This window comes from Anas acuta, chromosome 17 (genome assembly GCF_963932015.1).
Source record: "Anas acuta chromosome 17, bAnaAcu1.1, whole genome shotgun sequence".
Classification (NCBI taxonomy): domain Eukaryota; kingdom Metazoa; phylum Chordata; class Aves; order Anseriformes; family Anatidae; genus Anas; species Anas acuta.
The window spans coordinates 7,239,341-7,252,501 of record NC_088995.1 but is presented as its reverse complement, the minus strand read 5'-3'; the positions used below and the strand labels follow the sequence as shown (position 1 = coordinate 7,252,501).

Here is a 13,161-nt window from a genome sequence, read left to right as displayed (position 1 = left end):
CTGTGCAGAGCTCATGGATCACAGAAGCTGTTGCAGCCCTGAGCTCAGCGAGCGGTCACGTTACCTGCTGCGGCAGCTCGGGGAGTAGGAGTCGGAGCTCTCTGAGCGAGAGTGGCGGTGGCGATGGCGATGAGCTTTCCGGGTGCGCCCACGAGAGCTTTAAGAAGGCAGAGAGGAAAACCACCGTTAGACAGCAGACTGGGGGCTGCAAGAGGCAGCAGGTGGAGGCTGAAGTCACTTAAATCAGAAACAAGAGCTGCACTTTCAGCCAAAGAGACTGGTGCATGAGACATGGTGCAGTACAGCAAGGCATGAGAAATTCTCCATCCCTTCACAGCTACACCGACATTCAGGCAAGCCATCTTACTGAGATCTATGCTTGCATTTTAACTACGAGCTATTAGGTTGCCTCCATAGCCTGCTGGAGGAAGATCTATGGACTAGCACGCAGGAACACAGCGCAGCACCAATCCTTTCTGCTTTCAAGACCTTAGAGAACTGTCAGCTACTCTCCCTTCATCCTGCAGGCTGCCCTGACAGCCAGGGAACTGCCCAGGATGTTCCCACTGCTAGGCTTTGATGTGGGAGCACAGTCCCTCTGGGCAACCCATTGCAAAGCCTAAACCCTCCCCTTTCTTGCTGTGCCCCTCTCTGTAGTGCAGGCTCCTTTCTAAACAGCAGATGCAAGAGGCCATGTTCCAAATAATACAAAACACTTAGTATCTGCCTGCCTTCCCACCTTCTCAAGGTGGGAGGGTCTGTCCAGTCCTATAGGATGCTCTTATGATTGCTATATGAACACGAAGGACAGCTTCCCTAACTGCAGCCTGCCCTATTGTGGGCACAGGACCCTTTTACCTGGCTGCTCATAGGTGTCCAGTCATGCTGCCCCCTTTCTTTACAGGGCCACAGAACAGGGACCAGCAAAATGTGCACACAGAGCCCAGTTCACTGTCCTGCTGCTCCATGTGGGTTATTACTGACGGCTTACCTGGCCCCATTACTGAAGGGCTGTTGTTGCCCTTGCCAAAAGCTTGAGCCCTGCACACACAGAGCAGGCTGACGTGGGTGGCAGGCTGTGTCACCTTCAGTGCCTATTCCTTCTCATCATGCTCAGTGCCCATCACAGCAGGTATTTTCAGTCTGGTAGTGCAGCCATCTGCTCAGCCGGGCATAGCTGTGCCAGCAGGCAAAGCTAACGAGGGGTTAGCTGATGGGAACAGTCTGCTTTCATGGCCACGCTGCACCTCTCCTTGACACTGCTAATATACCTGACTGGACAGCATTTAGCAGTCTGGCACCACAAAAACTTAGCAAATCAATCGCTTGAGAACAGCATCTCCCCTAAGACAAAAGGGCAACCACCAGGGCAACTGCTTGAACTCCACTTGGCTGTTTCCTCTGATGCTTTTTACACCCTATGATTCAATTAAAAAAAAAAAAATTGGGATCTTTCTTCCTTCTTTCTGCACAGATGAAGTCAGGGATACTGAACATCTCTCCCTCACACAGTAGATTTGTGTAAAAATCCCTATTTTCTCTTCACCTTCTACACCACTCCCTCCCAGTTTAAGACTTTTCTCTGTCTTCAGGAAGGATGAACTGGTCCCATGTGGTTTAGATAACCAGTTGCTCAACACAAAGATAAGGCAAAGCAGGACGATGGTACAAGAAATCCTGATCTGGGTTGGCTCACGGGCTCTCTCCGATCCACCCCTGGGAGCAATGGGGAGCTTTGCAGAAACCAGGAGTGACTCAGTTCTGATTTGTGAGCTGAAAGATGGGGGCTAAAGTGCCCTGGCTGGTTTATCCCCAAAGAGCAATTCTAGCAGCTCTTTGCGGATAAACCAGGAAGGAATAAGCTCTTCTCATTCCCCTTGCCCAGTGCACTCCAGCAAGGCATCCAACCTTTGTGTTAACCACACTGCTTAAGCTAGTACACATTGGCCAACACCACCCTGCATATGGGAGATGCCTTCTTTCACCAATTATCTAGGAGGCCTCGGTTTTACCAACAATCTATGAGACTTCTGGGTGCGTAGTAGCTTAGTTTGAGGAAAAAATGCTGAGTGCACCACTGAATAGGCAGGAATATCGAGAAAAGGAGATGGGTGTTCTGCATTGCAACACAGCTGGCCTGTGGAGGCAGCACAGCATGTTGTGCTCCTCCTCCTGGATTCCCAATCTCTTCAGTCCCAAGGCATACCAAGGTAACATCAGTGGTGCAAGGGGTTGTTGTCCTTCTGTCCCCTTTCTGCATAAGAGTAAACAGCTTCAGCCCCAGAGCTGTTTCCTTGCTCTGAAAGCAGATGAGATGCCACAAGTTGCAATTCCCAGGAGAAGACCGAGAAGGAAATTAAAAACAGAATGCTTACAGGCCCTCCTCCTGGCACTAAGGAACCACATTTCATGCCATACTCCTTGATTGTCTGCCCCATAAGAGAAGCACAATCCTTCTCTTACCAGAGCAGTTAGGAACCTCAGCTCCACATTTTTGCATTCTCTATCACCTCTAAACAACCCCTTCTCTTCCCTATTCCCCATTGCTTTCTGCTCCCATGAAAAAGTCCTGAATCAGGTGGCACAAATGAGAGAGAAAAGATCTCCAGCCCCTACAAACCCTTCCCTATTTCAGCAAAACCAGAATCACTGGTTTTAGCTACAAAATAATCCAGAGAGCTGCTCAGAGCTCTGCAGCTAGCATTAGCTCCTGGGGACCCACCACACGAAATGCTTCCTACCCCTGCAGCTCTGCACAGGCAGGGCAGGGAGTACCATGAATCACTACTTACTGTTTTTTGTGTTTTCTTTCTTCCTTTCTCTTACTTTTGGGGCTTGAAGAACTAAATAAGAAATGGCTAATTAATTCAGAGATTTCTGTTCTGATAAAGAGCCACACAATCACACACAGTGTTACAGCTAAATTGCCCAAAAGCGTGCAATAAAAAATTAAAGGGATGAACGATTCTCTCTCAGCACAGGGGGTCTCAGTTCCTGCTAACAAAGCTGGCTCATGGGCTTGGACAAAAAAAAAAAAATTCCCAGTGCCATCAGCCCTCCTGCTGGCTTTTCCATAGAGAACTGGAATAGTACATGCATGTACTGGGATCAGGAGCATCCTTAAAGTACACAACTGGAAAGGCAGTGACTGAGTCTGAGGGTTTCAAAGATGGACACTGCTCAGGGATGCGTACTGTTTGCAGATGAAGCCATAAAAGAAACAAGGCTAAAGATGCAGGAAAGATACGACATGGATGATTGTTGCTGGGGATACTTTTAATCAAGATGCCCTTTCCAGTTACTTGCTTAGCTGCATAGGTTGGGCGGGAGATCTGACTCCTACGGGATCTGAGGGACACATAAGGCTGAACAGGAAAAGGGTAGCCCCAAATCCACAGGGAATGGGGGAGCCAAGGGGTTTCCACCAGAAGACAGAAGTGTCTTCTGCCCCCACTCAGCGACTATCAACCTCATGAGATCCTGAGAAGACCATTAAACTATTATTTCTAAGGGACCGCCCATGCTTGCTCAACTCTTACCTGTGTCTTCTCTTCTTTGAGGATAACCTGCAAGACACAAATATTTACATTGAATACACAGTTTAACAGAAGTGGAAATCTGAATCAGAGACAATATGGTAAGGCCCATCTATAGACTGAGCACCTCCCACGTCCCTGGTGGTTCCCTTTTCACTAATATTGCCTCCGCAGTCTTGCACTATGATTAGTTTGAAGAGACAGAGGAGAGTCCAGTCCCAGGTTTTCTGTATGAAGGACCATGTAGCAGCCAAAGGAGGAATCCTTTCTGCATAACCCCAGAGCAAGTTCACAGCCAAACCAGGTTCATGCAAAATCTTCCCTCCTGGAGCATCCCTGGGATGACACAGGAGCCATCATGCTGGCGGTCCTCAAAGAAAACCCTGGGAACATGGAGATCACGTTGCAGCAAGGCCTGATCCTGGTCTACCACACAGTCTGATGGCCCATCTGAGCTTCTAGGACAACATCCCACAGAGGACATGGCCTGAAGTGCTGCCTAGAGGGGCCATGAGATTACCCATGACAAATGGGATCTGTAGCTGACGTGTTACCAGGTGTCTGGAAATGACCTCCATCAGTCACTAATGCTCAGTGGTTGATCATGCTGCTTTTTGGGACCGGATACAGCTTATCATCAGCTTGTAGGGAGCACAGATGGGTCCTACATGTGGAAAGCCAAAGAGCATCTGACCCAGGACAGCTATCAGAAGGTGGCATCCATACAAGAGCATAAGAATCTCTTATTGAAAAGGAATTATTTTAAAGGGATTTCTATCTCCTTGTATCTCCTTCTCCCTGCCTTCCTCTTTAAGAAACACGCTCTGCTTTTCACCCTGTTAGCCACTTTTGGTAGCTTCTCGCTTTGATTCAATAAATTATAAATACATGAACTTTCCGAGGGAGATGGCATCCACTGTTCTCTGCAAATATTGATTTAACAGTTGAGGGAAAATGGTAAAATATTTGCAATTTTAAATTTTCATCATGCTTTTTAAATTAAAAATGGACTACAGAAGAGGGAAGGCGGAGGCAGTCCCATGACTTCAAGCAATGTGAGACGAGCTCTCCCCCTTGCCAGCATGGCTGGGAGATGGCTTTGGGCTGGAAAGGGCAAATCTGATGGCTCCTGGTGCCTGGGGAGGGGAAGGAAGGGGCTGAGATGTCGGCATGGGAAGCTGGCTGGAGCCTTTTGATGTTTCAGATGCTGCCGCTTTCTGTGGGTTGATGGAAAGGGAAAACGAATGGGAGCCACATGAAATTTGACAGCAAGATTGTGGAGCTGGTGGAGGCTGCCTTGGCCTTGACCTGGCTCACCTGCCTGTCTGTCTGTCCATCTTCTCTGCCACCCTGACAGCTCACCGAGACACCCCAACGGCCATCTCACCTTCTGGTGGGGCCCTGCTGCCTCGATGGCCACCACCACGAGCAACTACGAGCCGTGGGAGGGCTGTAACATCTCCCACCTCCTGCCCAGACACCCCCTCAAAACCCAGCACACCCCTGCACGGCTACCAGCCAGCCGTGACGTTTCCCAAGGAGAAATACCTGTTTCTTTTTCGTTTCTTGGAGCTCTTCTTCTTCTTCTTCTTCACAGGGGAGGGGCTGTAGGAGGGAGACCTGGGGGGGCAAAGGGGTGTCAGGGGCTGCATGGCCCCCTCACCCCTTCAGGGCCATCCCAGCCCACGCCATCCCCAGGCTCACGGCCTGGGGGGCTTTGGGCTGAGCCCCCGCCCGCTGTGAGGGGAGGGCGACAACATGGCGGCGCCTCGTTGGGCCTGCTAACAGGCCCTCACACCTCCATTTTGCATCCGTTTCCTCCCCTCGTGCAGTGAGGGCCGCCAGTCCCCTCATCCCCACTCGCCCCAGCCCAGGCCCACGCTGTCACGGCCGCCCTCACCTCCGGCGCTTCTTGCGGCCAGACTTCTTCTTCTTCTTCTTCCCCCGGGCCGGTGGCGGTGCACGCTCCCCGTTGCACGAGGGGCTAAATCAAAAAATGTTTTAAAATTAATAAATAAATGCACCGTCTGTATCATTTCACTTGGGGCTGCTCCCTTCCCCATGCCGCTGTCCCCACCAGAGGGACAGACAGGGCAGAGGGATCACTTCTGACAGCAGATCAGGGGTGCGGGTGAGCCCCTAATTACCCTCTAATGAATAATTTGGTCACACTTTAAATTAAGTGTCTCCTGCATGGATTTAATGGAGATATAATGAGACAGCCACTGTACGTGGATGCAGTGCCAGCTGATTATTTAAAACGTGTTTGCTGAGGTTAATGACTCCAGAACAGATTTATAGGTTTTGTTGCTCTTTGTAAATATGCTTTAAATAATTAATTGACATTTAATTTGCATATAATAATTATTGCAATCAGATGCATCTAACAGTAGTAAAAGACATGACATATGTTAAATAGCAATTGATTAGAAAAATATATATTTATTGAGATGCTATGGTAATTTAGTAAGCTATGTATATCTTGCACAGCTGTTAAACCTTATAAAATTGTGAACTAATTTCTTTTTAAACACATGACACTGAATCATGTCATGTTTCAGTGTAAAGTAAAATCCGCAGTTAAATTAATTCAGAGCACTGGACTGAAAATGAAAATGAAATGTTTGGGGGCTAGCGATCCAAAATAAAGCACACTGATAGAAACAAGGGAAACTGAGGCAGAGACCCAGTGCCCCACTGTTTGTCCCAGTGGCAGGAGGAGCCACCTTTGGGGACATGAGTGTGGCCTCATGTTTGGAAAACATGAAGAGCTGAGTATTTGCTGCAGACAGGACAAAGGAAAGGACATTATTGGTAATAATAGTCCTAAGGCAGAGCAAGCATCCTGGCATGTTGGCCTCTCAGGTGACAGGGACAGCACGTTGGTGGCCCCAGTGAAGCCGCCTGAAGGGCTGCAGTTCAGGGCCAAGCCCATCGGGAGCTGGCCCTGCTGCCAGCCACCAGCTATGCAGGAGAGGACCTCAATTGCCCTAATGAGATAACAGAACCCAGGACAACACAAATTTGGGCTCCCCAGCAAGCAGGAGCACATCTCAGCCCCCTTCTCAATCAAGCCCTGCCATGGCCAAGCCAGAGCATGGAGAAACCTCCAGCCTGTGCTGCTCAGCCACAGGCAACTCCTGCAGAGCCCTCCTCCTGCTCCCGAGATGAATTCTTTTGTCTTTGAAGTGGAAGACTTCTCCCTGGGCTGATCCAACTTTAATTGTTCTTCTGTGATTGTAATCAGAGTCTAATTAAAAATACACTTTAGATTATTGTTCCGGTTAGCCTGCAATCTGAAGATAGGAAATGTGCTTTCTTTCTCTTTCTTTCCAGCATCTTTAACCAAATGGAGAAGCTTTAATCCCAGAGACGGTTCAGCAGGCAGCTCTTAGACCCCAGCTGCTTCGCTTTGAAGGTTTCATTCGTTTTTTCCCTCACAAATAGTCAGGGGCAAACGATGAGCTGATAACAAAGCCGTGCCCTAACGAAGGCAAAGCAGCCAGTCTGATGTGGGCACGTGGAGGTAGGAACTGCTGAGGTGATCCCCAGCTGGGGGAACCCCGCAGGCCCCACTGCACATGGGATGCTGGCAGCTCACCTGGGCTGGCTGCAAGGGGCTGCGTGAGCACAACGTGGAGCGAAAAGGGAACTGCAGACACTGGGTTTCTCCATGGGTTTCATGAATTGCAACTCACGTGGCCATTCAACCCACCCACAGCTTTCACAGACCCCACGTGGGATGAGCATACGCTCTCCGGTGTTTCCTTTGCTGACACCCCCGTCCCCTTTGGGGTGGCCCCGTCCCCTACCTGCGGGACCTGCGGCGGGCATGGCTGCGCCTCTCCTTCCCTCTCGCCCAGCCGTTAGTGCTGGAGGCCTCCTTGGACACGCGGCCGCTTGGCTTCTCGGGGTGTCTGTCCTCTGCAGGGTATGGCAGGCAGCTGAGTGGCCCACTAGAGGGTATCAGGACAGAAAGAGCAATAAGGAAGGAAAAAAAAACAGGGGAGTAAAAATCCCAGGAAAACGAAGGGGTAAAAAACCAAATCAATCACCATTCCCCAAACCTGCTGTTGCATTGCCAGCCCCTTGCTGCATGTCCTCTTCCCCCAAAGCATCCCCCTCATCAGCACCCAGGTGGAAGCAAAGCTCCCTCCCCACACCCACAAACAAGGTGCTGGGCCAGCAGCACAGCTGGTCCTGTTGAAAGCCCAAACTGGAAGCACTGGGGCAGCCCCTCAGAGCCAAGGGGAAGCGCCTGAGCCTTGCAGGTGCCTACACAAGCCCTGGGGAGCCCACACAAGCAGAGCCCTGCAGATATTTTTTTCAAACAGAAGGAGCGATGCGAAGCCATAAACCACACCTGGAGGGGGCACTGAGAACATGGTGTCATCCAAAATATTATTCAAATAAATAAAGCAAGTGTCAGGGTGTCCAGGGCAGGCTACAGAGACTGTCACAGCCATTTCACGTGGGATGAAGGGCTGGGGCCAGGAGCATGCTGCACATCTGGGGGGTTCAATGCACCCAGGAGCATGGCTAAGGAGCAATGCCACGGTGAAGGAGCACGTTAGCCCTGGCTAGCCTTGGCCAGAAGCATGCAGCCCCTGGCAATGTCCTTCTACCTGCCCTCATCATGAGCAATGCAATTTTGGGGGCTGCAGTTGGCCCAGGAGCAGCTGCAGAAGAGAGGTCACCCCTATTTCCACTTGTGCTCTCAGCCAAACCCCACCTTCCCTAACAGCTTCCTCTTTCTCAGCACACATTTTTCAGTGTCCAAACATTTTAGGGATGTGCCTTAGCCAAGCGCAAGCCCTAGGGTTCGATGGGGTGAAGCTGGGGCAAATATTTCCAGCCCAGGACATGCAGGAGGTGCTGCTGATGTGACGGTCCCTCCGGCTTTCAAACCTATTACTCCTCCTGTAATAAATCCCCCGGTCTCTGCCCAACATCTATGTGGTTTGTAACCATCCGGGAAGCTACATGGTTAATTGCTTTCTTTGCGTGAGCTAATTAGCTCGTGGCCTTTCCCGAACCCCTTTTAAGAGCAGCCTTCCGAGGCTCAATCATTAGGATCCATTAAAAACGTCCCCAAATTAATGATCTGTGCAAAGCCAGGGCTGGAGCGGCTCCGGGAGCAGAGGCAGGGGCTGTCCCCGGGTACGGTGGGTGATGTCCCCCACCCTGGTCCCCGATCCCACTAATGGCATTTTCAGGTCCCGGGGTTAAAACATTTTGGCCCAGAGGCGAACAAGGGCTGCTGCTGTCCTGCAACACCCCGCGAACCATTTCTTCTGGGCTTGGAAGCAATTATCGATGGAAATAATTATTCTCCAATCCCATCAAAGGCTGGCTTTGATTCAACCAAATGTTCTCCTCCGGTGAAAGCTGAGAGTCACTAACACGCTAAACCGGCTGGTAATCCCTGCGCGTTAAGCTCCACGGACATTGATCGAATATAAATATATATTTAACTATATATATATATATATACTTTGTAGTCTTTCGTGTCTTTCATCCCTGATATAAAAGCGCTTGCAGCTCGGTGTGAAAGACCTCCGCTGCCTTAGAGGGAGGGCTGTCACACCTTCCCCTGCAGGGAGGAGAAAGCCTCTGTGGAGGGTTTTTTTTGGGGAAAAAGAGCTTAGTTTGCTGGAGGCAGCCCCAGGAGGGCGGCAAGGACACGCCAGCAATGTGACTGGAAGCACAGGCTTCCTCTGCGCAGGGGACGTCCCTTCCCTTTGCGGCAGTCTCTGGTCCAGGAAGATTTTGGGGGCAATTTTGGCCAGCTTCTGGAGGATGGGAGGGGAGCAGAGGGCACACGGGGCTCTGCCCGGGTGCTCGCCTCTCCCACCAGCCTGAGCACTTCACTGCTTTTCCCAACCGGGCTGCATTTTGGTATTGCTAACGTGAAGGGGAGAAAACGCCATAAAATGCTGCAGTCGCTTGGAGAACGGGGCTGGGGCTGGCAGCCAGGGTATGACAGCGTGGAGAGGTGGCTGCTGGCCTTTCACTGAGGACGGGGCAAAGGCAGAGGGTATTTGCAGCCTCGGGGAGCAGAGCTCGCTCACAAACCATCACCACTTCTCCATCACAGAGCTCAGTGCCATGGCCACGTGCTGTCTCATCAGGCCACTCGGTGACGCAGCCCCCTCCCCTGTCCCCGGGCTCCCGCGTCCCCCAGCCATCTCCTGCCACAAAGCTTTCATCAAGCAGCCTTTCTCCTTCTCTCCTTTCTCTTTGGAGGAGAGAAAAGCTGGAACGTTGCCTTCCTCGTGACCTTCCAGCTGCGGGACACCATTGCCAGGGCAGCAGTGGCAGCATCTCTCGCCTCCGCGGGACCAGCTCCAGCAGCCCCAGCCCTCTGGGGCCACTCCAAGGCCCCTCCGCCCTTCCCAGCAGCTGTGCAAGCAGCAGAACAGGCACAACGGGGCTGGATCATGCCCACCAGGCCTTTTTTTTAAAAAAAAGATTTATTTTACTTCTACAGGCACAGAGGAATGGGGTGCTGGATGCCCAGCCCGGTGCCACAGGGATCTGGCTGCGTGCACGAGCACTTTGGAGACCTCCAGCACTGGCCACGCTTGGCAGATCCACTCCACCGGCACTTCTGAGCTCAAGACAGAATATTTGGGAAAACCAGCACCAGCACTTCACTACCTTGCCCTCTTCAGCCCCAGCTGGCTTCTCATTCCCATCACCTCGACAGACCCTGGTGCAAAAACAGGCACAGCTCCATCCCACTGGAGCCCCGAAAACTCAGAAGGTTAAAGCCTCTCTGATGAGCCTGTTAGTTGCAAATATTTCACTGGCCGAGCTGATGATGGATGTCTCGCTGAGGGACATCGGCCCATGAAAGGACACGGGCACCCGTAGCTCCAGGAAGAGTGAGAAGTGCCCGCAGCCACAGCAGTGGGACCCGGCGGTCCCACAGCCATCCCCGCACATCGCCTCTGCCCAGCACCTTGGCTGCTCTGCACCACTTAGGGCAGAGCAGATTTTTTTTTCTGTGCTGGCAATATTACCCTTTTATTTTCTCTGTCTCTTCTCAGCTGATTGAAAAAGAAAATTGTGGAACCGTTCCTTTGTCCCAGGAGAGGGAGGGGGGAAAAGGAAGGTTGTAAAGCCCTTTCCAAGCCCAAACTCCAGCAGATGTGTTTACATAAATCCCTTTGAAATACGCACTAAAAATACCTCTTCAAAATTAGGAGATGGGGGAGATTGTAAAGTGCTTTCCACAAACACAGACACACAAGCACCCCACGGCAGGTTCCTTCCCCACCTCATTCAGACTGTTATTATTAGTGCGGCAGGAGCCCTGCAGTTTGTTATTGAAAATTATAATAGCAAATCACCGAGATATTTTCCCTGATTGCACAGATTCCAAGCCAGTTCCATTTTAATCTTCTCTCCACTATTTTCCCGTGCATCAGCAGAGGCGCCAGCTGCAGAAAAGCGCGTGGCTTTTTTTCTTGATGCAGTTTAAGCACAGAAGAGAAACGCCACTCTCTAATAGCTGTTTTTCATCCAATTTTCGCCACCACGCCTCGTTTCCCTTCCTGTGATGCCCTTGTCCTGCTGCAAGCCCCAACGCGGCGGCGGCTCCTTTTGCTTCTTGGCCTCCAGAAACGCTTCACGACCTCCTCTCATCACACCCCGGGCCAAAAAAAAATTAAAAAAAGGCAGCTCAGCTCTTTATTTTCCAGCAGCTGATTTACCACGCACGGCTGCCCAAAAACAGAGGCGCGTCCCCGCTGGCAGTGGGGTCGGTGCCAGAAGCGATGCTCCGTGAGCCATCCTCCGGAGGGTCCCCATGGCTCCACGCCCTTTTCCCCACAGGCTGGACAGCCCCGGGCCTTTCCTATTCTCAAATCCCCCTCTTTAGGCAAACACCCTCTGGGTCCCCACGCCTGGAAAGGTGACGGCGATGGCACCGCAGCCAGGGCCCGGCGCCGGGTAGGGCCGCGGGCGCTCGTCACAACGCGCCAGCTCCCCTGTCTGAAGCCCTGCTCCATTTGGCAGGGCGAACGGCGGCGAGATAAACAGTTTATTTGCCAATAACATAGCTCGTTAACTTTTAATCGAAGAGCGGCGTGTGAGCACACAGCTTCCAGGAGCCATGGGAGATTGCTGTGAGCACGGATAAAGCACAGGGCACGGCGGCAGGGGGAGAGGACAGGCAGAGAGGCTCCCCCTGGAGCAGCGGCATGCCCTCTCTATTTCTTTGCCCTTTCTTTTGTTTTATTTTAATTCCCACTGGAAAACGAATGGAAAACACGCCCGATAACTCCCAAACCCAACCTGCCTGCGCAACATCTGCCTGCCCAGGGAGCAAGTCGGGTTGGTGGGGACAGCGGGGGACACCAGGAGATGGTGGCCAGCTTCTCCCTCCAGGATGGGGGCAGGACACTCAGACCCCACAAATAAACCACCCCCAAGATGGGGTCCCGTGGGCGTCCCACATTTGTGACTTTTCTCCCTAATATCCACCCCACGGTGACACCCTGGGCTACACGGGGCTGGGACAGAGCAGATGTCCCCGCCTGGGGATGCGTGGGGAGCGCAGCTTCATGGCTGGGTGGGTTTGGTGTGGCTCCAGACCTTCTTTCCCCAAACCCCCCAGGTGCTGTGGGAATCACCTCGGCAGTCTCACCAGCTGCCTGGAGATGGGTGGCAGGAGGTATTTTTTTAAAGACAGTTTCTAGGAGAGACGATGGGGCCTCATCTCCGCTCAGGAGGTTGAGGATAACATGCCCATGCCACCCAGGGCTGCTTTTGGGGCCAAGCCAGGAAAAAATCCCTCCCTCTCCACTCCCAGGTCTCATCCCCAGCCACCTCCTTCACCCTGCAGCCCTGCACAGGGCTTTAAATCACCAGGGAAGAGCGAGGGGAGGATATTTATGGGTTTGCTGCTCCCTAGGGGGAAGGTCTGGAGGAGGCAGCCAGCTCCCAGCACTCCTGGCCCCGTGGCTGGAGAGAATCATTTCCCTGCTCCGCACACCCGTCTTTAATTGGGTGTAATAATAATTTTAGTGCTTGCCGGGATTCGTGGGGCTGAACTAATGTTTGTAAAACGCTCTGCTATCCTCGGCCGAAAGGCAGCCTAGAACGGCAAAGCCCCCGTGTTATCCACATGTGGATAATCCAGAATTACTCACAAACAAAATCGAGATTATGCAAATGTATTCATTACTCCCCAGAACACCTCCAGGAAAATAGGGGAATTAGTCCCGTTAACAATTACCCGCTATGTCAGCGCGTGGCTGAGCGCGGGCGCACGCACTCCCCATCGGCGGTCACCTGGAGCTCATCCCGGGCCCTCAAGGTGCTGGAAAAGGAGGGGAAATTTGGGCTGGGGGTGGCCTCGGTGTGCCCCTGTCCCCCCCCATCCCTCACCTTTGTGCCCGCTGGTGCTGAGCCCGGCTTCGTGCGGCGCAGGGCAGCCGCGTGGCCGGGGCGTGCCGGATAAAGGTGCGCTGGAAACCCCGCACGGTTTAATTAATGCCACATGCCTCTCACTCGGCGGGTTGCGTGGGTTGTTAATTATTTTTATAAAGAAAATAATTAGTCCCAATCAAGGCAGAAGCTCTCCAGAATTACAGCTCATTAAGCGCTCGCACATTTT

At 52.0% G+C, this 13,161-nt stretch overlaps 1 protein-coding gene across 1 annotated transcript in view; it reads right to left on the bottom strand.

The window, feature by feature from the left end:
• The window catches only part of SRRM4 (serine/arginine repetitive matrix 4), a 66,727-nt gene that overhangs the window by 18,219 nt on the left and 35,347 nt on the right, over positions 1 to 13,161 (bottom strand). The window contains exons 12-17 of the mRNA XM_068653794.1: positions 7,349 to 7,492; positions 5,437 to 5,520; positions 5,085 to 5,156; positions 3,540 to 3,566; positions 2,793 to 2,843; positions 65 to 157 (exon numbers count right to left, since the gene is read on the bottom strand). Coding sequence (XP_068509895.1) covers positions 65 to 157; positions 2,793 to 2,843; positions 3,540 to 3,566; positions 5,085 to 5,156; positions 5,437 to 5,520; positions 7,349 to 7,492 — 471 coding nt within the window. The remainder of the gene's footprint in view (positions 1 to 64; positions 158 to 2,792; positions 2,844 to 3,539; positions 3,567 to 5,084; positions 5,157 to 5,436; positions 5,521 to 7,348; positions 7,493 to 13,161) is intronic.